This window comes from Penicillium angulare, assembly GCF_028827245.1.
Source record: "Penicillium angulare strain IBT 27051 chromosome Unknown utg000005l_segment0_segment0, whole genome shotgun sequence".
Taxonomy (NCBI): domain Eukaryota; kingdom Fungi; phylum Ascomycota; class Eurotiomycetes; order Eurotiales; family Aspergillaceae; genus Penicillium; species Penicillium angulare.
This window is the reverse complement of record NW_026623164.1, coordinates 336,809-358,498: the sequence shown is the minus strand read 5'-3', so window position 1 is coordinate 358,498 and position 21,690 is coordinate 336,809. Positions and strand designations below refer to the sequence as shown.

Below are 21,690 nucleotides of genomic sequence, written 5' to 3'. Positions count from 1 at the left end.
ACAACAACCTCTAAGATTCTGTTCTAACTGTAGCGATTTACAAGGCCAAGCCTTTATTCCCGTAACCCGGTTGGATTCGGAAGTATGTGGACATCTCTGTATTAGAGTTCGAGCTTCGCCCAATTGGAGAAACTCAAGGGTACTTGGAGACTCCCGGCTCTCGGAAAATGGACTACTGATTTTCGTGATGTGCATCTTCCCGGTGAACTTCTCAGGCTTCTGTTTCAGTCGTGTAATCATAATGACCAAATCTGGACCGTGACGGACTACCCCACTCCGATTCCGAGGGTACTTATTTCTACCGACCGGTCCAACCTTGCCATTTCTTCTTCTTTTCTTTTCTCTTCTTCTTCTCATCATCAATTGATTCTTTTTCACCTCCTACGGTATCTATCTCAACTAAGTCTACCTCGGTACGACTCTCCTGCAATTGCAATGGAGCCGCGCACGTCCTAGCTGCGGGGTGTTGCCCCGCATACTGTGGGGCTCGCTCTACGCTGGTGCTCGCTATAATAACTCAGGATCAAGGTATTGTACATGGTATAACGGTCACTGCAACGCATGACAGGTGTTCGAGTTGGTCTTTGTACTTGTACTGGTGAAATTATTTGCAAGTACAAGTACAGAGGCTGCTCGTTCTGAGATTATACTGTCAAAACTTGATCTAGATAATACTAGCGAAAGGACATGCGTGACTTTAACTGTTCCCCCTTTGCTGTTTTTCTTTGGTTTCTGCTTCAATTGACTTCAGTCTGGCTCTTGCATATTATATACACATCTACTCTCTAGGAAGAGGAATTGGTATATACATCCGAGTGCAGTGCTGGAATCGTTGAATGTGGATTCCCTTGTTCCAGGGATACTAACCAGAGTCAAGTACAGTTGACCTTGATCCTATACCAAAATGGCTACAGACAAGATCACCTTCCTGACCAACTGGTATGCTAATAGACACTGTTTCAGAATTAGACTCCGTGATGTTTAAGGTATTGCGGATCTGTGAAAATATAGGCTAAGTGTTGTATAGGCACGCCACCCCGTACCACGCCCCCCTTTACCTTGCCCAGTCGCGTGGCTACTTCAAGGATGAGGGACTCAAGGTTGCTCTCCTTGAGCCCAATGACCCCTCCGATGTCACCGAGATCATCGGCAGCGGCAAAGTCGACATGGGTTTTAAGGCCATGATCCACACTCTGGCGGTCCGTTTACCTTCATAAGCCAAACAAAACTAGTATCCAAGACTAACATAATACACCAGGCCAAGGCACGCAACTTCCCCGTGACCTCCATCGGCTCCCTCCTCGACGAGCCCTTCACCGGAGTCGTCTACCTCAAGTCCAGCGGTATAACCGAAGACTTCCGCTCCCTGAAAGGCAAACGCATCGGCTACGTCGGTGAATTCGGAAAAATTCAAATCGACGAACTGACAAAGTACTACGGCATGACAGCAGATGACTACACTGCCGTTCGCTGCGGAATGAACGTAACCAAAGCCATTATCCGCGGCGACATCGACGCTGGAATCGGTCTCGAGAACGTCCAAATGGTCGAGCTAGCCGAATGGCTTGCTGACCAGGGTCGTCCAAAGTCCGACGTCCAAATGCTCCGTATCGACCAGCTCGCTGAGCTAGGATGCTGCTGCTTCTGTTCCATTCTCTACATTGCAAATGATAAATTCATTGCTGAGAATCCTGAACGGATTCAGAAGTTTATGCGTGCTGTTAAGCGTGCGACGGATGATGTTCTTGCCAACCCTGATCAGGCATATGAGGAGTATATTGATGTTAAGCCTATTATGGGTACTGCGGTTAATCGGAAGATCTTTGAGCGGAGCTATGCGTACTTCAGTCGTGATTTGAAGAATGTCCAGCGTGATTGGGAGAAGGTTACGCGTTATGGAAAGAGATTGGGGATTCTGAATGAGAGCTTTGAGGCGAATTATACTAATAAGTATCTTTCTTGGACTTTGGATGAGGATTCGGCTGATCCTACTGGGGATCAGAAGCGGATGGTGGCGCTTCAGGAGGAGATTGCTGCTAAGGGAGGATTTAAGCGGTTGGAGGTTTCTGCTTCTGCTTAGGTTTATTTGTGACTATCTTCATATTTGTTATGATGATGGTTGTGGGTTGCTACCTATCCCTGTCGGACTTCACTCTTTTAGTCTGATTTCCTTGATATATTGAAATGAATTCAGGAAATTAAACCATGCGCAGATATTTTCTTCATTCGTAAATTGATTAATCAATCGTGCGTAAACTTCAAGTTTTCTTGCTTCAGGAGTAGACTAGTTAGTTATCACATAGTCCGGTGTCAAGGCATCAATCAGGCAACTAACTCCTGGCCTCTATACCCTATCACTCCGTATACGTACTCGTACACGTACACCAAGTTCCGCTTCAATCTCTGTCCATTTTCCTTTTCACTCCCCACAATCCTTCATAATGATCTGTCCAATGTGACAATCTCCCGCCTCTGGGGTCCTTGGCACAACAAGCTCAATCTCCAATGTCATCCACCCAACCACTCCAGCCTTGGGCTTGGCCCTGGCTCTTGTTCTTCGTCTGGGTTCTTATCTCCGAGATAGCCGCTGCAGATCAAGAAAATCGGTTCCGCTCCGAGAAATACGCCCACGGCTTCGAAGGTCCATTCCCTTCACAGCTGTTTTCCAGTTTTTTCGCGCAAGGCCCTATCCTCAATTACTGGGAAAAGAGTCCCGCGTGTGATGATGGGTTGTATACTATTATTTCGCCGCGGGGCACTTCGGTACGGCATTCTGGACCTATGATTCTTGATAATGAGGGCCATATGGTTTGGTTTAAGGAGTATAAGACTACGTATAATGCGAATGTGTATGAATACAAGGGGGAACGGTATTTGACTTTTTGGGCCGGGGATGATACTGTTCGTGGACATGGGGAGGGGACGTTGTATATGGTGAGATCGTTTTATTCAATGTGAAATGGAAGGGGTGAGATGCTGATGCTGATTATTATTATAGTTGAATTCTCATTATGAAGAGAAATATAAACTGCGCGGCTCGAGCGGGCGTCCTGTTGATCTTCATGAATTTCATATTACTTGTGATGAGACAGGTCTGCTTACTGTATATGATGTACGATCGGTGGATCTACGGTCAATCGGAGGCCCAGAAGCTGGTTGGATCTATGAGAGTATTTTCCAGGAAATCGACATCGAAACCAACGAGCTACTCTTTCAATGGCGCGCTTCTGATCACTTCGACTATTCAGATGTTGAAATAGAGTATAATGGCGCGGGCACTTCGCTCCATGAACCATGGGACTGGTTCCATATCAACAGCGTCGACAAAGACGAGTCGGGCAATTACCTAATTTCATCACGATATACAAATTCCCTCGCATATATTGATGGATCAAACGGCAATGTCCTCTGGCAAATAGGTGGGAAACACAATTCCTTCGAAGATTTATCATCTGGCGCCGCGACAAATGTAAGCTGGCAGCATCATGCACGATTTCAGCCACAGTACGATCATGTCCCGAATACAACGAAGGCAATATCAGTTTTCGATAATGGTTCTCGGGGGGAAAGAATCGTCTCAAAATCCGAGTCGAGGCCTCTTCATTAATATCGACACTGTGAATATGACTGCCTCTGTTCGCGGACAATATTGGAACCCAGTCCCGATTAGTAGCCAGTCTCAGGGATCAATGCAGGTTCTTGAAAATGGCCATGTATTCCTTGGATACGGGTATAATGCTGCCTGGACTGAATTCGGAGAAGACGGGGAGGTGTTGTGTGACGTGAATTTCGGTCCGAGGGTGGGTTTTGAATTGGGTGAGATTATTTCTTATCGCGCTTTTAAGCAGGAGTGGATTGGTCGGCCTCTTACGCGGCCGGATGTTGCGTTGTCGGGGACTGTGGCGGCTGTTAGTTGGAATGGAGCGACGGAGGTGGCTACTTGGGTTTTGGAGGGAGTGAAGAGATTGAGCTCGAATGGGACGGGATCTGGATCAATCGAGTTCAGTTTCATTACTGCTGTTCCGAAGAATGGGTTCGAGACTAGAATTACTCTTCCTTTGGATGTGGAGTATACGACGCTGCGTATTGTGGCTCTTGATAAATTTGGTGAATACTTGGTTGCGACGCAGGGGATGGAGTGGAAGCCTGAGGAAATGAATGATGAGATTGCTGCGTTTGGGGGCGACGAGGATACTGATTCTGATGATAGTAAAACTTTTGGTGAAGGGCATATTGCACCTGCTTTGCTTTTTGGTATGGGCTTCATCACTGCTGGGGCTCTGGCAATTTGTGCATGGCTCATTTACAGATGCCTACCGGGCAGCTTCTGTGGCCGGGGCTCTGGTCGATCTCGTGGTCATGCGAAGAAGCATCAAGGATGGAGTGATGCTGATCGTGGGGAAGAGCTAGATGATCTGGAACTTGAATTTGGAGATCGGGATGATGAAGCATTGTTGAAAGCGCCTATAGAAGGATCCTGATAGACTCCATCCATAAATCAGACTATTTCATTCCCTCGCAAATATTTTCGCTGATGAGCTACCTAAACAACATTGCGCATCTCTACACCCTAGGCGTACATTTGAAATCTAAACCTGTATTGATGAAACCTCCGTAGTGTTAGAGTCTTGATTGTCCTGATTGTCACAGTCCGGACTCGGAATGCATGTCGTCAGCCTGGGTATATCAAGCTGTACTAGTAGCCATAAAATCCAGAAGATCCACCAAGTAAGCACCTACTAGGCAGGCTTTTTGAGTCAACGGATTATCCAACACAAGCAGGATCATGATGATGCTGTAAATGTACATATATCATGATATTCACAACGTACAGTTATTCTGAGTATTTTATACTCTACGCTTTTGCTCTTTTAGGGAAGTCGTATGCTCAGTTGAAAATAAGCAAGCCCTGACTAACCCAGCCTGATCCGAGTTTTGTTATATTTTGAAGCTCTAAAGTTAACTTAGGATGAGATATTAGTAAACAAACTGTTTGCTATCGGAGTTTCCTGGGAAAACTACTAAACTGAAATAAGAGGGAAAAGATAGGCGACGGCGAAAGGAGGAAAAAGAAGAAGAAAAGAGGGACAGGAGGGGATGGAACGCGTGATAGCTTGGCAGTAATCTAGTTATAGAATTATCCAAATGTTGCAATCAGGTGCGCTACCACTGTGCCAACGCCCCGTAATTCTACTCACCTCTTTATACTAGGTTATTTTACCTCGTGGCCGAGCCGATAGCTTTAAATCACGGTATCACACGGAGACAGGGTATATGTAGCTACCAGCACGACGATAGCTTCGCCGTATAACGAAACATGAGCGTCCAATTGCACATGCTGTGGTCTGGTCACTGTTCACCGGATGAGTTGTGACGAGGGTGGAGTTGTATATGAGAGAGGCAGGAGAGGAAAAGCATAGCTATACTAGATAGTGAGGGCGAAACGCTGTGTACAGTATTTCCGAAAAACGGTGTCACCCCCGCACTCTTTCATTGTTCCCCAGACCCTAAATGCCAAGATACACTAGACCTTATTTAGCAAGAAATAAAAATAGCAATCTTCCGGTATTTTACGAATACGATCACTTGCAGATATAATTTACATACCCTATGCTCATGTGTGTATAGCAGATACGACTTTTGCTGGAACCGGCACAATGCAAACAGTTCAAACAGCTCCAGCAACGCTAGAACTTGTCAGCTTCCCCATCCACACGGCGTATCCAAGTGGCAATCCTAGCACTTAACCGCAATCTTACGACCTTAACAACCCCACAATTTGACTGCACGGGCCGATCTTTCCAATCAGAGAAGATCAGCGATCCTGCTGATCACCATATTCAGCCTGTCAAACACATACTCCTCTTACCCTATGCGCGATGGCAGCCTCTTTATTTCCAGCTCACTGAAGATGGCACCATGAATAGGCTCCTCATTAGTATCTACTGCTTGGAGGGGATAGCTTACACTGCTTTCGATAATGATTACATCTACCAACCTTGTCTGCCCAATTTACGCGACCCTACTGCCTCGTATGCCTTTACCCCTGGCCGTAAATGACCGCCACCTGTAGTATCCTCGTCACTATCTCCTTCGTCTCATTGCTAGATTATGCTTGACACATTTGTAAATCACTTAGCGGCAAGATATATTGAGATGCGTAAATGCAAGGAGAATGGCTACATTACTGAACATCTACTGGCATTTCCTGAAACTTAGGCTGTACGGAAGATTCTTAGCTACAAACAAGACACGGAATAGTTTATAGCCGGAAGCCACCATACAGATGTGTTCGTTCTGCAGCCTGTTGAGTAAAAAAGGGACATGCTGACCGTACGGACTAAGTTAAGATAGCTCTAGAAGTACCAAGACCCCAAGAAGGTGGCTAGCAGCCCGAACAAGATCGCAGAGAATAAAAATACTGGTTTCAACGAAGTGTTTGGATCCAGAGCGTTCTTTTGTAGTGATAGTAAAGATGAGGAATCTTTCGATAGCTTCATCTCAGATTGATTGCTGTTCTCCCCGAGATGCTCATAAGAATATTGGAGGAAGTGAATCAATTGCTGTGACACTGGTCCAGTGAGTTGAGATTCGTTATCAGGCAGGCCAGAAATATCAAAGACCTCGTGCTTTTGATCTGAGTATAATGTGTGGTGAAAAGTATACTTGAGAACACAGGAAGAACAGATATCCATGTTCGCGCAGATTCTGCATATAAAACGAGTCCCAGTGATAGGCTCATCACAGAAATTACACATAGCCTTGCACATATGAGTGGGACGGGTGTTATTTTGAGGGAGGCGAACTTGAAAGAGATGGCGTGCGTTGCTCATCTCATGAAGAAACAGAAAATACCGAGCTAATTGTTGCAAAATTATCCATGCATAGTTCGGGCAGAGCTCAGGAAGATAATCGGAGAGGTGGAAGAGGGATTGTTGTACAGTTGATTCTTGAGTTTCGTGAGGTGTCAATGAGAGCTGAGGACAAAGTTCACGTATTTCCCGCATCAAAGTTCCTTGCCCAATGGCCCAGTCCATAGCATGTCTGCCATAGCCGTCTGGAAGAGAAGGGTCGGCACCAAGATGAAGAAGTTTTATAGCAAGGTGGATGTGGCCAAAGCAGATAGCCAGGTGGAGAGGGGTTTGCAGGAGCTTGTTGCGCTTGTTGATAGCTGAAGCAAGTTGCGGAAATCGAAAGAGAAGGTGAGCCATATCTTTTGAAGCTACAATGTGAAGGGGGGTCTGATCGAGCGCATCTGTAAGGCTAATATCTGCGCCAGCATGAAAAAGAACTTCAATAACATTAGCATGGCCCAAGGAAATAGCCGCTAAGAGAGACGATCCATATTGACCACCCTGGGTGTTGACATTGGCCCCGGCGTCGAGCAGGATCTTGACCGTCTCAGCACTTCCTCTCCATGCAGCAGCTTGTAGGGCATTGCCGTATTGACCACCCTGGGCGTTGACATCGGCCCCGGCGTCGAGTAGGATCTTGACCGTCTCAGCACTTCCTCCCCATGCAGCAGCCTGCAGGGCATTGCCGTATTGACTGCCCTGGGCGTTGACATTGGCCCCGGCGTCGAGTAGGATCGTGACCGTCTCAGCACTTCCTCTCCATGCAGCGCCAGCAGCTTGTAGGGCATTGCCGTATTCACCACCCTGGGCGTTGACATCAGCCCCGGCGTCGAGCAGGATCTTGACCGTCTCAGCACTTCCTCCCCGTGCAGCAGCCTGTAGGGTATTGCCGTATTCACCTCCCTGGGCGTTGACATCGGCCCCGGCGTCGAGCAGGATCTTGACCGTCTCAGCACTTCCTCTCCATGCAGCAGCTTGTAGGGCATTGCCGTATTGACCACCCTGGGCGTTGACATCGGCCCCGGCGTCGAGCAGGATCTTGACCGTCTCAGCACTTCCTCTCCATGCAGCAGCTTGTAGGGCATTGCCGTATTGACCACCCTGGGCGTTGACATCGGCCCCGGCGTCGAGTAGGATCTTGACCGTCTCAGCACTTCCTCCCCATGCAGCAGCTTGTAGGGCATTGCCGTATTGACCACCCTGGGCGTTGACATTGGCCCCGGCGTCGAGTAGGATCGTGACCGTCTCAGCACTTCCTCTCCATGCAGCGCCAGCAGCTTGTAGGGCATTGCCGTATTCACCACCCTGGGCGTTGACATCGGCCCCGGCGTCGAGTAGGATCTTAACCGTCTCAGTACTTCCTCCCCATGCAGCAGCCTGCAGGGCATTGCCGTATTGACTGCCCTGGGCGTTGACATTGGCCCCGGCGTCGAGTAGGATCGTGACCGTCTCAGCACTTCCTCTCCATGCAACGCCAGCAGCTTGTAGGGCATTGCCGTATTCACCACCCTGGGCGTTGACATCAGCCCCGGCGTCGAGCAGGATCTTGACCGTCTCAGCACTTCCTCCCCGTGCAGCAGCCTGTAGGGTATTGCCGTATTGACCACCCTGGGCGTTGACATCGGCCCCGGCGTCGAGTAGGATCTTAACCGTCTCAGTACTTCCTCCCCATGCAGCAGCCTGCAGGGCATTGCCGTATTGACTGCCCTGGGCGTTGACATTGGCCCCGGCGTCGAGCAGGATCTTGACCGTCTCAGCACTTCCTCTCCATGCAGCAGCTTGTAGGGCATTGCCGTATTGACCACCCTGGGCGTTGACATCGGCCCCAGCGTCGAGCAGGATCTTGACCGTCTCAGCACTTCCTCTCCATGCAGCAGCTTGTAGGGCATTGCCGTATTGACCACCCTGGGCGTTGACATTCGCTCCAGCCGCGAGTAGAATCTCTACAATCGCACTGTGACCTTCCAATGAAGCCTTTTGTAGCGCGCCCCCACCTCCTGCCTCAATTTCCACGCCCTCGTGTAGAAGCCATTCAACAAACCCCAAATGTCCACATCTGGCCGCCTCCGTTAAAGGAGTCGCTCCACCGTTGTTTTTCGCTTCTCGGTTTGCTCCTCTTTCCTGCAGTATTTTGCCGGTTATCGTGTGCCCTGCTCGTGCAGCGAAGTGTAATGCTGTATCTCCAACTTCGTTTTTTCTCTCTATATCCTCCTCATCCGACAACGCAGATATCACCACGTCAACCAGATTGGCAGCGGCAGCTATATGTAAAATTGTTGTGCCTGTGGGTGGACATGCTGTGGAATAAGTATCAAGGCATCGGTAGATTTCAACCCAATAACTGATCATTCGTTGTAGAATGTCTATTTCATTCTGCAGCAAGGCACCTCGTGAGCCGGTGGCTTTTTCAGCATGGATAAAAAGATTGATGGTCGTATATTTCACAAATGGGTGATCACAGACAAGCTTCTCCCTTGAGCCCGGAAAGTTACTCATTTGTTTGTTTGAACACATCGCGCCAAGATATACCAGACACGATCGATAAAGAGTTGCTTGAGACTGAGAGAGAATACTGTCCATATCCACGGATCCCATGCTAGCGCTGAAGCCATGGTATAAAAAGGCCAGTCCTTTTGCCCGGAAGAAATCATTGACCGACTGGTGAACCACCTGTACGGTCTCCTCATCTTTCCCACTTGAGACTACTTCTGCCAGTCCACCAGAAAGAACTTTGACTCTTTTCTTCATGCGTTCATTGCTTTCGATAAAGCCGTGGAGCTTCTCCCATTCGATTCGAGATGGCGTTAGTTGAGCAGTCTTCGCTGCCAGTGCGTATCGAATTTCTGTTAGAGTCAGGGGTCGCTCGGCCAGGCACACCCATTGAAAGAATAGGAATGACTGGTCTCGATTGCTAGCCGTGATCACGTTGCTCAGAATATATACGTAGACGTTTTCTAGATCGGCTGGTACATCGCCCAGCCAATCACGGATATCACTGATTGACTCCCCTTCGATAACCTTTCGCTTGACAAGGGGTATTATAAGATGGGCCCATTGGAACACACCCTTGGAATGCTTGGTCAATTCCTCCACCAGCCCCTCTATTTTCTTTTGATCAGGAACATCTTCCAACTCTGTCTCAAGAAGCGTATCCTTGATATATGTAGCAATGTCATCTTGATTGTGGTCTTCGACATGTATCGCTCTTGCCCGGGCACTTTCCAAGATAGGATAGTGTCGACAGGAGATGCAGACTTGAAGAGTTAGCTTCTTTTTGTCAGCACGATCAACAAGACGGTGGAAATATGCTGCAAGCTTTTGAGCAGACTCAGCCCCAGCCTCATCTAGAGCATCCACAAAGATAATCACAGGCTGATCGTTGGCGGATGCCAGGATCGCAGTTGCCAATAATTCTTCAAGTATCGTTTGCGGCCATTCCCATTTACGTTCTCCCCCAAACTGCCTACATCGTTGCTCATAAATATCGCGCACCTGAGGGCGTATGGTCGCGTCACGGTCGAAGATCTGGTTCAATAACGATCTAAGCATTCCAAGTGGTGTACGTTGCATCTCCGTGCCTCGGGCGGTAAAGAAAAAATCCAGTCGAATAATATTATGAATGCCGTCCTGTGATTCTTTGAGTTTGTTATGTAGGAAGGCCATCAAGGTCGATTTTCCTGCACCCGGCTTTCCTTTAACCCATAATAGACCACAGGACTGATTCCTCCAGGACTGATACTCGTCCAGCTCTAAAATCCATTGGCAGGTATTCGTGTGACATGGCTCGATATTATCCCTCCGATCTAGCATATGTGGGAATGCTAGTGACCTGCGCAGCTCTGCGTCTGTGGTAAGTCAGATTGTCTTTGACCGGTACAGTGTGGAGCGAACCGTTGTCTGTCTTCTGTACTGGGTTTTCCAGTCGGTCTGGGCCAAAGTGTTAGTCACCTTATTACGGCTTTTCGAGGACTCTTGACACATACCGGATGAAAAGTTGATTGTCCCGATTGTCCCATGATTATTTCCAAGTTGGAGACCCGAGTTCGCACTACCAAAAGACATCGGGCTCATTCTGAATATTCAGTGCGTAAAATGGGGCTGCTCCAAGCCGAGCGAAAGTTCCACCTCCTGAAAGTCACCTTGTCTTTACCCCGCTCTCAGGTGACTGCCGGGCGCTAAACCTTGCTAGGTTGGGAGCCATGGTTCGTTGCACCACTCAGTGAGGGGATTGGGGAAGTTGACGAGAACTTCTCGTCTTACAGGTAATAAACAATTTTCCCGCCAATACGATAACCCGGTAATTTACGGTACGGTTTAAGAACAAATGAGGCTGATATAGCTTGTCCGAAAGTAGCTTAGTTTATCTTGGCATCTAGGGTCTGGGGAACAATGAAAGAGTGCGCGGGGTGACACCGATTTCCGGAAATACTGTACTAACACACCCTGTCAAAGTTCAATGTTGGCCATGAGATGATTACACTATCGAGCTTTAGGTTTCAGAGACTTGTGCTCTTGCTAGCTCGTGGATCGAGAGCTTGTTTCCTAACTGATATGATACAAACTACTAGATTGTTCTATTCTTTTCAAATTTCTACCTGGCCATCACACTACGCAGTGGTATATTCGGGTCAAACGTTCACCTTGTGATCATCTTTCCCCCCCAAAAATTGACCCAAATCAAGGAGAGTTATTCTTTTGACGGCAGCAAAATGTTCAATTGGAAGCAAAGAAGTCAAAAAGTGAATCAGCTGTCCTAATTAGTCAACCAAGAACAATATCCCATTGACCACGCCCGCCTCAGTCTTTTCCTGAAGCTAAACCTACATCAATTCTTTCAAGCATTATTACATTAGATAGAGAGAAAAACTAATAATAGTATGGCGACACCCGAATTTGCGGTTTTCTTTCCACTTGGTTGTCTGTCTATGTACGTACTGCGTGGTCTGAATACATCAAGCAGAACTCGGATGCTATACAGGAACGGGTCCAAGCTGAGTCCGAGCCGCTGAACAGCGCTTTGACTTGCTTAGCCACTTAATTCCCGTCTATTTTCATCAATGGGGCTCTAGTCATGTTCACTATAGGCAATGATCAACACATTCCAGTGCATTGATGTCTGCCCCTCATGCTAAAAGGAGCTTGACACCCGCCTTGGCTTCTCGGCCTTCAACCAACCCATAAATACATACTACCTATCAAATCTCGCATTGAATAATTTTCCATATTGGTTCTGCATCACTGGCTAAAATGACCGATTTAGATATAGCTATTGACTACCCAAACCGCCTCTATGCACCAGGCGATAGCATCACTGGGAGTGTTCATGGATGGGATCCATGGACAAATCAAGGCTTCTTAGAGATATCCCTTCAAGGGCGAAGCAAATCCTACATCCAGCCTGGAGGGGGAGTGGTCAATAAAAGCCGGTCGCTGTTAACGTATCAAACAACTCGTCTGGAGGCATCGGATTATGTGGGATCTACTATCACTCCGTTCTCACTCACCGTGCCTCTTTCTGTGGAAACAAATCCGTCCAATTCAGCGAAGAATATCAATGAAGGGCGCTCGTACTGGCGACACTCGTGGCCAGATGATCCTGCCTTTGAATGCTCAGACGTTCATCCTTTGCCGCCATCTATCAACATGCCTCGTCGGGCATCACGCGGGGATCCAGCAGTTGCATGGGGAACAATCAAATTTAAAGTCACTGCGACTGTGTTCATGGGCGATGGTGACCAAACGTCTAAAATGAAGTCGTATCCAGAGATGGTACGAATAACTGGGCCATATGTGACCGTTGAAGACCTCGAGGCAAATATGGATGTTATGCAACTTAGCAAGGGTCTCCTCGGTATTGATCAAAACCCTACCAAGAGGAAAAGCTTCTCTTCGCGAATTAAGAGCGCTTTCAAATCAACGCAACGGATCTGGCTGGCACCAACGGTCAAAGTTCCAATCTACGCCGTGATAGGAGAGAAGGTCGAAATATCTATCCAGATGGAGCTGTCAGGAATAACTCCTGGTTTTGAGTTTCCTCTTGTGTCACTACATCGAGTCACCGTGCGTCTCTGTGACTCGCTGGGCGTTCGTGGGAAGCAAACGCCTCTTGGTGGAACGCATGAGCTTTTATTGCCAGGTGCCGCTTCAGCTACTAAGAGCTGGACACCAAGACACCAATTTACCCCTGCAGGGGATGGCAAATCATATTCAGATGCGCCGTGCAAAGTAACTTTTGAAATCCCACGTGGCTGTGTTCCGACTTTTAAAACGTACAACCTATTCATGAGGTGGAATTTTCTCGTGGAGATGGTTTTCAGAAGCCTGGACCAGGAGAAGGTCACGGAGGTCAGATGTAATATTGACCTTGTTCCTCGACTAAGGGGTATTACGGTCGATGAGGACCTGGAGGGCGAAGACTTCCTCGATCTAGAGGTACCAAGCGCTAATTTGACGGTACCAGGTCATTCTGGCGAATCCGATTTCCTGGGGGGAATAGGAGATATGATGCAGGGCTTTTCCAGTTGAAGCACCTGAGTTTTTGTTTCGTCCTGGGCAAATAATTTCGAAATATTGTAAATTGCAGTATATAAGTATAATAGGGATATATTCAACGCTGAAACTCTAATGGTTTTATTTTCGTAATAGAGGCTGGGAGCTTAAATAGCCAGACTTGCACATTATCTTCCCACTGCCCCATTCTCAGGTATTAATGTTTTTATGTCACCAAAAGATCAATAGCTCGAATGACTTATTTGGTACGCTTGTAGATCTTGCTCAGGAAGCTTTCAAGAACCTCTTTCTTCAGGCCCTTGCTCTCATCCACAGCAGCGATCTTGGCACGGAGTTCACCGACAACCTTCTCCTCGTACTCCTTGTATACCTGCTCGAGCTTCAGCTCGTCGAAGACAGCCTTGACCTTGAGTTCTTGCTCCTTGTCCTTGCGGCCGTAGGCGGCATCAAGCACGGCACGCTGCTCAGGAGAAGCACGCTGAATGGCCTGGTTGATCAACCAAGAGCACTTGTTGTCCTGGATATCGGTACCGATCTTGCCAATGAAGGCTGGGTCACCGAAGTTGTCCAAGTAGTCATCCTGGATCTGGAAGTACTGGCCCAGGGGGATCAGAATGTCGTGGACTTGCTTAAGGTTCTCGGGGGAGGCCAGCTCCAAGTAGAGGAGGGCAAGAGCAACGGGAAGGTAGAAGCTGTAGTAGGCGGTCTTGTATGTAACAATGAACATGTACTTCTCCATGGAGAAGTTCTCGAGGTTGACGTTGTCCTCGGGGGCGGTGGTCAGGTCACAGAGCTGACCCAGCTCGGTTTGCCAGGTAGTCTCGTGGAAGAGCTCGACGAGGTCGATGTAGGCGGGGTGGGAGCGGTAGCGCTGCTTGAGGATAAGGTAGATGGAGGCCTCGAGCATGAAGGCGTCGTTGATGGCGATCAGACCAACGCCGTCCTGGCGGTACCAACAAGGCTGGCCACGACGTGTGATTGAGCCATCCATCATATCATCGCTAACCAGGAAGAAAGCCTGGAGCAGCTCGGTGAGCCATCCCAGAACGCTGAGATCCTCGAATTGTTGGTCGGTCAGGGGCTTGCCAAGTAGCGCAAGGCCAGTATCGGGACAGGAGAGGCCGCGGTTCAGCTTTCCACCGGGAACGTTGACATTTAGGGCCTATATAATTTCCATCAGTTTTAATTGGTCTCATATATTCAAGCCCAATGGTTTCAATAACGAAGTGTCGCACCTTCTCAAACCACTCAAGGGCGTTGGCGGGGAGGTTGTAGCGCTTAGCATGGGACAGAATATCCTCACGCAGCTTGGGGAAGACAGCCTCGAAATCGGCGCGCTTGGTAGTGAGAGCCATGATTGATAGGGGTTATGAAAGACACAATCCAAAGGAAAGACAGTGAATGGCGGAGAAGGATCAGGCACAAATAGACAATTGAGTTAATTAATTGTTTTATTAGCTAATAAAATGATTTTCCCCCGCGGAAGAGGGGCTCACGCTAGTCTGTTTTAGTTCCGTCTTGGCTTGTTTGCGGTGTTTGTCTTATTGACAGTTGTAGCTGCTTTGCGCGATTCGAACTTCATCACGATCATTTTTCGGTCTCGTCTATCTACCGTGAGCATCAATTGGACATTTGTCTCTCGGGGAGAATCACCTCGAATACCAAATACCGTCTGGCCTTGATATGGTCTGCTGGCCGGGATCGACCGCCGTTCCTTCTGAATTCACCGCACTGACACGCGCCCACTGTGTGCTCCAGCATCGTTGCGACAACCACCGAAACTGTTGAATTGCGCCAATTCTACCGGAGCTCGCGGCAAGGCCATAGTGACGACTGTTTGAATACGTGGACTCGCTATTCGGCTTCCACCTGCTCAGAGCCCTGCGGTATATAAAAGATCCAGACGTCCACCGCGTCGCAAAGAAAAGATGGCAACCATGGAGATCACAACAGATGTCATCCAGGAATTGAGACACCGATATGAAGAAGCGGCAATCAAATGCTCAGAGCGATGTTTATATCAGTCATCAAAATGGTACACCCAGTATCCCTCCCGCACGCAGTAGCACGCAGGAAAATTAACGAGCTTGTCGGTATCTAGGGCAGCAGAGATGCTAGATTCACTACTACTAACTGACGAAGACGACACTGATTCCGAATCACCCATGGATACGGAATCATCCATCCCACCGATCAATCCATACCTAGGCGCGCAAGACCCCACCGAAGCAGCCCTTGAAGCCCGAGAAACCCATAAATACCTCCTCGCCAAATCCTACTTCGACACTCGGGAGTACGACCGCTGTGCTGCCGTATTCCTTCCCCCTACTACATCCCCAGTTCCTCTCACCGTTGCCTCGCCAAATCCCAAATCCAGACAATCCCGGACATCGCTCAAGAGCAAAGAAAAGTCCTCTCCGTTCACGCCCTCCAAAAATCAGCCCCGCCAAAATCCCTATCCAAATCTCAGTCAAAAATCGCTATTCCTTGCGCTTTATGCGAAGTTCATTGCAGGAGAGAAGCGTAAAGATGAGGAAACAGAAATGGTCCTAGGTCCGGCCGATGGGGGAATGGCTGTTAATCGAGAATTACCAGATCTTGCCCGAGGCCTAGAGGGGTGGCTGATGGATCGCAGCGCAAAAGGTCTTGAAGAGCAGGGACAAGGATGGCTAGAGTATCTATATGCCGTTGTCCTGCTCAAAGGACGAAATGAGGATCTGGCGAAGAAATGGCTTATCAAAAGTGTGCATCGCAATCCCTTCCATTGGGGTGCATGGCAAGAACTTGGGGATCTATTGGCAAACAATGAAGATGTGAGCCGGTCCGCGGCATCAGTGACATTTAATATTCATACTAATTTTTGCTCGCAGCTTAAACAAATTGTCGACCGTTTACCCAGAAATGTCATGACCTTAATCTTCCACACCTACAGCAGCCAGGAACTCTACCAAACAACACCAGAAACCTACAGAGATCTCCATCAGTTACAGGCCCTATTTCCCACCAATGCATTCCTCCAAACCCAAGAAGCTCTCCTATATTACCATGATAAAGGTAAGAACAAATGCAATAGCTCTCTTGATCGTTCAATTACTAAGTATATTCAGACTTTGACAAAGCAGCTGAAATATTCAATGAAATTCTGGCTACCTCCCCACATCGCCTAGACAGTCTTGATCACTACTCCAATATCCTATATGTCATGGGTGCCCGACCACAGCTCGCTTTCGTGGCTCAAATCGCGACCGCCACTGACAAATTTCGACCGGAAACCTGCTGTGTAGTAGGCAACTACTATTCCTTGAAGTCCGAACACGAAAAAGCAGTCATGTATTTCCGACGCGCCCTAACACTAGACCGCAATTTTTTGTCCGCCTGGACCCTAATGGGACACGAGTACATTGAAATGAAAAACACCCATACCGCCATCGAATCATACCGCCGTGCTGTCGACGTGAACCGCAAAGATTATCGTGCCTGGTACGGTCTAGGCCAAGCGTATGAAGTTCTTGATATGTCATTCTACGCACTCTTCTACTACCAACGAGCCGCGGCTTTACAGCCATATGACCCTAAGATGTGGCAAGCAGTCGGTTCTTGCTATGCAAAAATGGGTCGTGTCGAACAAAGTATTCAAGCTCTTAAGCGCGCGCTTGCTGCGGGCGCATACAATGCAGACGGCGGACAAGCAGTTGGTGCAAGTCCTGGCTCTGGTACTCGGAAGATTCTCGATATCGAAACATTACATCAAATTGCAACTCTCTACGAGCGTCTTGGTGATGAAGAAGAAGCATCTGCGTATATGGAGTTGACTCTTCAGCAAGAATCTGGAGGTGCACCTGTTAATGAAGAAGTTAACTCGGATGAGGATGAATACTCCTCTGCATCTGAGAATGCAGCCCACAGTGACGACGAAGCCAATCACTCCGATGACGATGGAGATACGCGCCAAGGTCGTCGCCGCAAGCCCCGCCCGAGGACATCATCTTTTGGGATGCAGAATGATGACTCCAGCGCTAGTGAAACATGGCATCATGGTACAGGTCCTACTGCTACCACGTCTAGGGCGCGGCTGTGGTTGGCACAATATGCTTTACGGCAGGGCGATTTAGATCGCGCGGATCAGTTAGCGGGAGAGTTATGTCAGGACGGGTTTGAGGTTGAAGAGGCGCGGGCGCTCATGAGTGATGTTCGAGCTAGGAGGGAGGGCGGGGGTTAAGTTAACTTCCCATTCTATGTAGGCTTGTGTTGCATTCCGGTGTCCGTGTTTAAGGCAGGTATCTATCTCTGTCATGATAGCGTGGGATTTAGTTTTACTCGCTCAATAGTTAATAATTAACGAATTTTACATAATCTCTTTTGCTATGGATGTAGCTATCTATATTTTATGTACAATGTTGTGTTTGCCAGCACCACGAGAATGGATGGGTGGGTTGGTGCTAATATACTCCCCCAATGCTAATAGGTTGTCTCGTTCGAAACTGACTGCTAGAACTGGGCTAACTGTTTCTTTCTGTTGATCACTTGTTCTTGAGTGGTCTTTCTTATCCGGCTGTTTCTGATGCCAATGAAGACAAGCATAATAATACTGTTTGCTGAGATCAGACCAAGTTCCGGACAAACAAAATTTGAGATCCCCGGGATGAAGACTCTGTTCCAAGAGAAGAGAGTCTAAAAAGAATATCCTTCCCTTCAAAGGAGAAGATATTTTATCTTTGAAGGTCTGTGAAAGGCATTTTGCCGTTCGCTGAATCTCTCGGCCCAATGTTGCCTCGGCCGGATTGACGAGAACGATGCCGATTGACGTGCCCTGAGAGGCTGCATGGGGGTTGGACTTGCGTAAGGATTTCCTACTTTCTTGGGAGCCCAGTGACTTCAAAAATTGTTGTAGCCCTGTATTATCTGGTTCGGATACCGCTCTATTTCCTGAACATGTTCCAGACATATATACGGGGATCGTAGTTAATGGAGACTGAGGTGGTTGTTCGTATGGCGTTGCATCATGGTGTTCATCTTTTGTTGCACGTGTCTGGTGCAGAGATACCAGGGTATTGACGGGCTGACTTCTTTTCGTAGGGACATTTTGTTTAGCTTTTAGCTTTGGTACCAATTCATCGAGGCTTTCAGTAGTGTACGCTGCCTGGCTGTAATTTTGCCGTTGGGATAAATTCTCATTCTCAGTCAACACGTTGGCCTCCGGTTGTGATTGCGCGGGATCTGAGTGTATTATCGTCTCGTCGATATATACAGCAGGTGGAGCATTAATACTGCTGTGGCTTTGCGACTGTGTGGGTTTGGAGATTACGGGAGAGCTTATGTGTTTATGAGTGTGTTCTTCAACACTCGTTGTACTGGCTGTACTTGAGTGATGATCTGGTTCAGCACTCGAGCTGCGAGATGACGGGCTTTCTGATCGTTGAACCATGTACTGATCAAGTCCGCTACCAACTTTGAGGCGTTTGCGCCAATGCTCTCTTTCCTCTGGGAGATCTTCTGTGAGTATAGACCTAGCTTCTTCTGCTAGATTTTGCAATTCCCTAAAAGACGCTGCATCCTTGAAGTTTCTGTCTGCATGTATTTTGAGGATACGTGGGAAACGTAGGGCAAAATAGCGGACTCCTGAGGGCTTCTCAAAGCCGCTTCCCATCATCTCCACGACGAATGGGTCCTTGAAAAGTTTGGATGCCTGCGGAATAGCCTGGTTCCCGTATTCAACGTTATATTCATCGAGATCACAAGGATCCCGAGCAAGAAAGTCCCCGGAATGATTGAGATGCTGCATTATACTTCTGTGCATGCAGTGATGATTGACTACATCGATCACTTGAAAGCGAGGAACTTGGCCAGATTTCATGACACCTTCCTTGTTCATCAGGCAGCCAACTAAGAAATGTGTCCATTTTAACTTGGTTGTGGATGAATGAGCTGCAGCATCATGGGCATCATAATATCCACCGATCAAAGCGAGATCAACTGTATCGCCAAGTCCAGGGATATAGTCTTTTTTAAGCTTGATCCATCGTCCAAATGAATTGTCTACTCCAGCAGAGTAGATAGGGAAGTAGGGCTCATCGCATGCCTTCAGCACAAGGCCTTCCCATCTGCGAGCTATTGCATTTGAGAAGGTAGTCTCCAAACGATTGTAAATGCTAGATCTAGCTTGGCCAAAATCGAGTATTACTTGTTCCGAAATCATAGCTCGTCCTGCGGTCGGATGTATCATGTTTTTCAAGAGAAGCCGCCTATCCCGGTGAGGCTTTCTCAGACAGACATCGTCATCCAGAAGTAGTACGTCAAATAGAACAATCATCAGATGCTCATATGGCTGAGGTGGAGAATCACTCTCGATTCCAATGAAGGTTCCAGAACGCGACATGAACTTTCGAAGCTTATGAAAATCCGCGATATCATGTCTCTTGTCGCTCCAAACCACTAGCTCTCCCTCAAGGATACAACGACGTGTAAACTTGCATTGGGCAGTTCCAATTCCAAGTGATTTCTCCAGGCTTGATATGATCCCAGATCTATCTGCAGTGGAGTCTTTACCACTTTTTGAGAATATCTGGATGGGTATTTGCTTACTATCAAGGTCAATGTGAATCTGACAGTATTCGCCGTCATATTTCCTCTCAATACTCATTCGGCGACCACGTGCCATCTCAACACAATGTTTGATGCTTCGCGCTTTGTAGTATTCCGGGCGGCCTATCTTTATTCCCGCTCTCGGGCGCAAATGATCCAGTGCAATAGTACACAGGGCCGTTGTAGTTTTGGGATCTGGCCGAGGCGGGAAATGGCATAATGGCTTAGACTGGAGCATTTGAAGAGCACTTTCAAAGGTGTTTTGAAAATGCAAGAGATGCGGAAGAAGGAAGTGGAAATTTTCCAGGGTATATCGTTCAGGGAAAGATACAGGACCGTAGTTCTTCAATATCATACGGGTGAGCCATTTTGCATCGCGACTACTGAGTCGACGATAGATAGGTGACAGAACCATATCAACATCGACCGCGGCATGCTGTCGGCGAACTTGAGGACCAGAGAAGCGACATCTTGAGGCAATGAGACCGAGTGCTTCATCGATTTCTTCAACTGAAACCTCGTTCTCAAGGTAAACATGGTTTTCGGCTTGACACATCACATTTTGGACACATTGGCCTAGATCTGGACCCCCGGGTTTTCTCCACTGATCTAGTTCCGATAATCGCGATGATCCTAGTCCCAAGCAGCGGCCAATGACGCGAGCAAGCGAGGTCGCTTGTAGCCAGTAAACTCGATCAGGGCGCCTTTCGGGAAACATGCACGATAGTAGAGCTAGCCTGTCGGTGTCTGGGTGATTGATATGGCGAGCATGTTGACTGAACCATTTTGCGATGATTTGGAAATCCGACTCGTCTTTCTTGCCTGACGAATTCGTATTGGGGAGCCGGTGATCCTCGAGACTCGACAGAAGCTCACCGAGAAAGGCGAATTTGAATCCCATTGGGATAGAAGATAAGGAGTCACATGGGTAATATTCGATATCCGTTTAACTCCTGTTCAGTGAGTTGAAATTGAAACCTTGAAAGCACGAACATTCGAGAGAAATGGAAACGCGAAAACCCACGTAATTCGGGTGGTGGTCGGGAACATGGAACACGAAAGCACGTGAGTTCGGAGTCCTATATCAGCAACTACTAAGACCTACAGATGGAGAATCAAAGAAACTTCGAATGCTAAGAATTTAATTTTTAAGTCAAAGCTCAAGTTGTTTGAGAGGACTCTAGTGACTTGTCACTTGTCAAAATTGTGAAATCAGTGCTCACTGCCTCGCGGCTTTTGATCACTGAGTAGAACTGAGCCCCGTAGAAAGCCAACGGTTCGAGCTAGCCACCCCCAATAAAACGCATGGCGCTAGTGCAGAAAAGGACGCCCCACCTACTCAGTTAACATACATCACTAAAATGTACTTGATTATTCTCCCATTTAACAAATGCTGATTTTCCACTCGCAGACAACATTGTTAACTGTCTCGATATGGCGATACAACCTGTGACAGAAGCCAGATAGGCTACGGACAGTATCATTGTGACGAAATATGCTTATCAGAATACTAAAAACTGTGTCTTTTTCGCTGTGTCTTGGTGGTACTAAAACACCCGAACGGACTGGCAAGGCACAACACCAGCCACCTTCTATTTTGAATTCCTCCAAGATTGGACCGATTTCTAGACGAGGCCTAAAAGCGGCGTCTGAATGGTGATTATGATGGAATTTTTGGCTCAGTCACCTGTCAAATGTTTGGATACTATAATATTACGTCCCATCCCCTCTGCTGCTAGGGGTC

At 47.8% G+C, this 21,690-nt stretch overlaps 7 protein-coding genes across 7 annotated transcripts; 4 read left to right on the top strand and 3 right to left on the bottom strand.

The window, feature by feature from the left end:
* Positions 1 to 904: 904 nt before the first annotated feature.
* On the top strand, positions 905 to 2,080 carry N7478_007528 (NMT1/THI5 family protein; the record flags this gene model as incomplete). The annotated part of the gene is made up of 3 exons (XM_056923742.1): positions 905 to 939; positions 1,028 to 1,199; positions 1,259 to 2,080. 3 exons carry the CDS (start codon positions 905 to 907, stop codon positions 2,078 to 2,080), a joined length of 1,029 nt encoding a protein of 342 aa, XP_056776468.1.
* Positions 2,081 to 2,505: 425 nt separating this feature from the next.
* Positions 2,506 to 4,481, top strand: N7478_007527 (arylsulfotransferase family protein; the record flags this gene model as incomplete). The annotated part of the gene is made up of 3 exons (XM_056923741.1): positions 2,506 to 2,934; positions 2,999 to 3,469; positions 3,543 to 4,481. 3 exons carry the CDS (start codon positions 2,506 to 2,508, stop codon positions 4,479 to 4,481), a joined length of 1,839 nt encoding a protein of 612 aa, XP_056776467.1.
* Positions 4,482 to 6,786: 2,305 nt separating this feature from the next.
* Positions 6,787 to 10,925, bottom strand: N7478_007526 (uncharacterized protein; the record flags this gene model as incomplete). The annotated part of the gene is made up of 4 exons (XM_056923740.1): positions 6,787 to 6,805; positions 6,856 to 10,699; positions 10,746 to 10,781; positions 10,838 to 10,925. The coding sequence occupies 4 exons, from the start codon at positions 10,923 to 10,925 to the stop codon at positions 6,787 to 6,789; spliced, it is 3,987 nt and encodes a 1,328-aa protein (XP_056776466.1).
* A 1,176-nt stretch (positions 10,926 to 12,101) lies between these two features.
* Positions 12,102 to 13,379, top strand: N7478_007525 (uncharacterized protein; the record flags this gene model as incomplete). Its single annotated transcript, XM_056923739.1, has 1 exon — positions 12,102 to 13,379. One exon carries the CDS (start codon positions 12,102 to 12,104, stop codon positions 13,377 to 13,379), a length of 1,278 nt encoding a protein of 425 aa, XP_056776465.1.
* A 223-nt stretch (positions 13,380 to 13,602) lies between these two features.
* Positions 13,603 to 14,719, bottom strand: erg20 (bifunctional (2E,6E)-farnesyl diphosphate synthase/dimethylallyltranstransferase; the record flags this gene model as incomplete). Its single annotated transcript, XM_056923738.1, has 2 exons — positions 13,603 to 14,526; positions 14,600 to 14,719. 2 exons carry the CDS (start codon positions 14,717 to 14,719, stop codon positions 13,603 to 13,605), a joined length of 1,044 nt encoding a protein of 347 aa, XP_056776464.1.
* A 756-nt stretch (positions 14,720 to 15,475) lies between these two features.
* Positions 15,476 to 17,583, top strand: N7478_007523 (anaphase promoting complex subunit CDC23; the record flags this gene model as incomplete). The annotated part of the gene is made up of 2 exons (XM_056923737.1): positions 15,476 to 16,418; positions 16,532 to 17,583. 2 exons carry the CDS (start codon positions 15,476 to 15,478, stop codon positions 17,581 to 17,583), a joined length of 1,995 nt encoding a protein of 664 aa, XP_056776463.1.
* Positions 17,584 to 17,742: 159 nt separating this feature from the next.
* N7478_007522 (ATP dependent DNA ligase domain protein) lies at positions 17,743 to 20,847 on the bottom strand (the record flags this gene model as incomplete). Its single annotated transcript, XM_056923736.1, has 1 exon — positions 17,743 to 20,847. One exon carries the CDS (start codon positions 20,845 to 20,847, stop codon positions 17,743 to 17,745), a length of 3,105 nt encoding a protein of 1,034 aa, XP_056776462.1.
* Between the last annotated feature and the right edge of the window lie 843 nt (positions 20,848 to 21,690).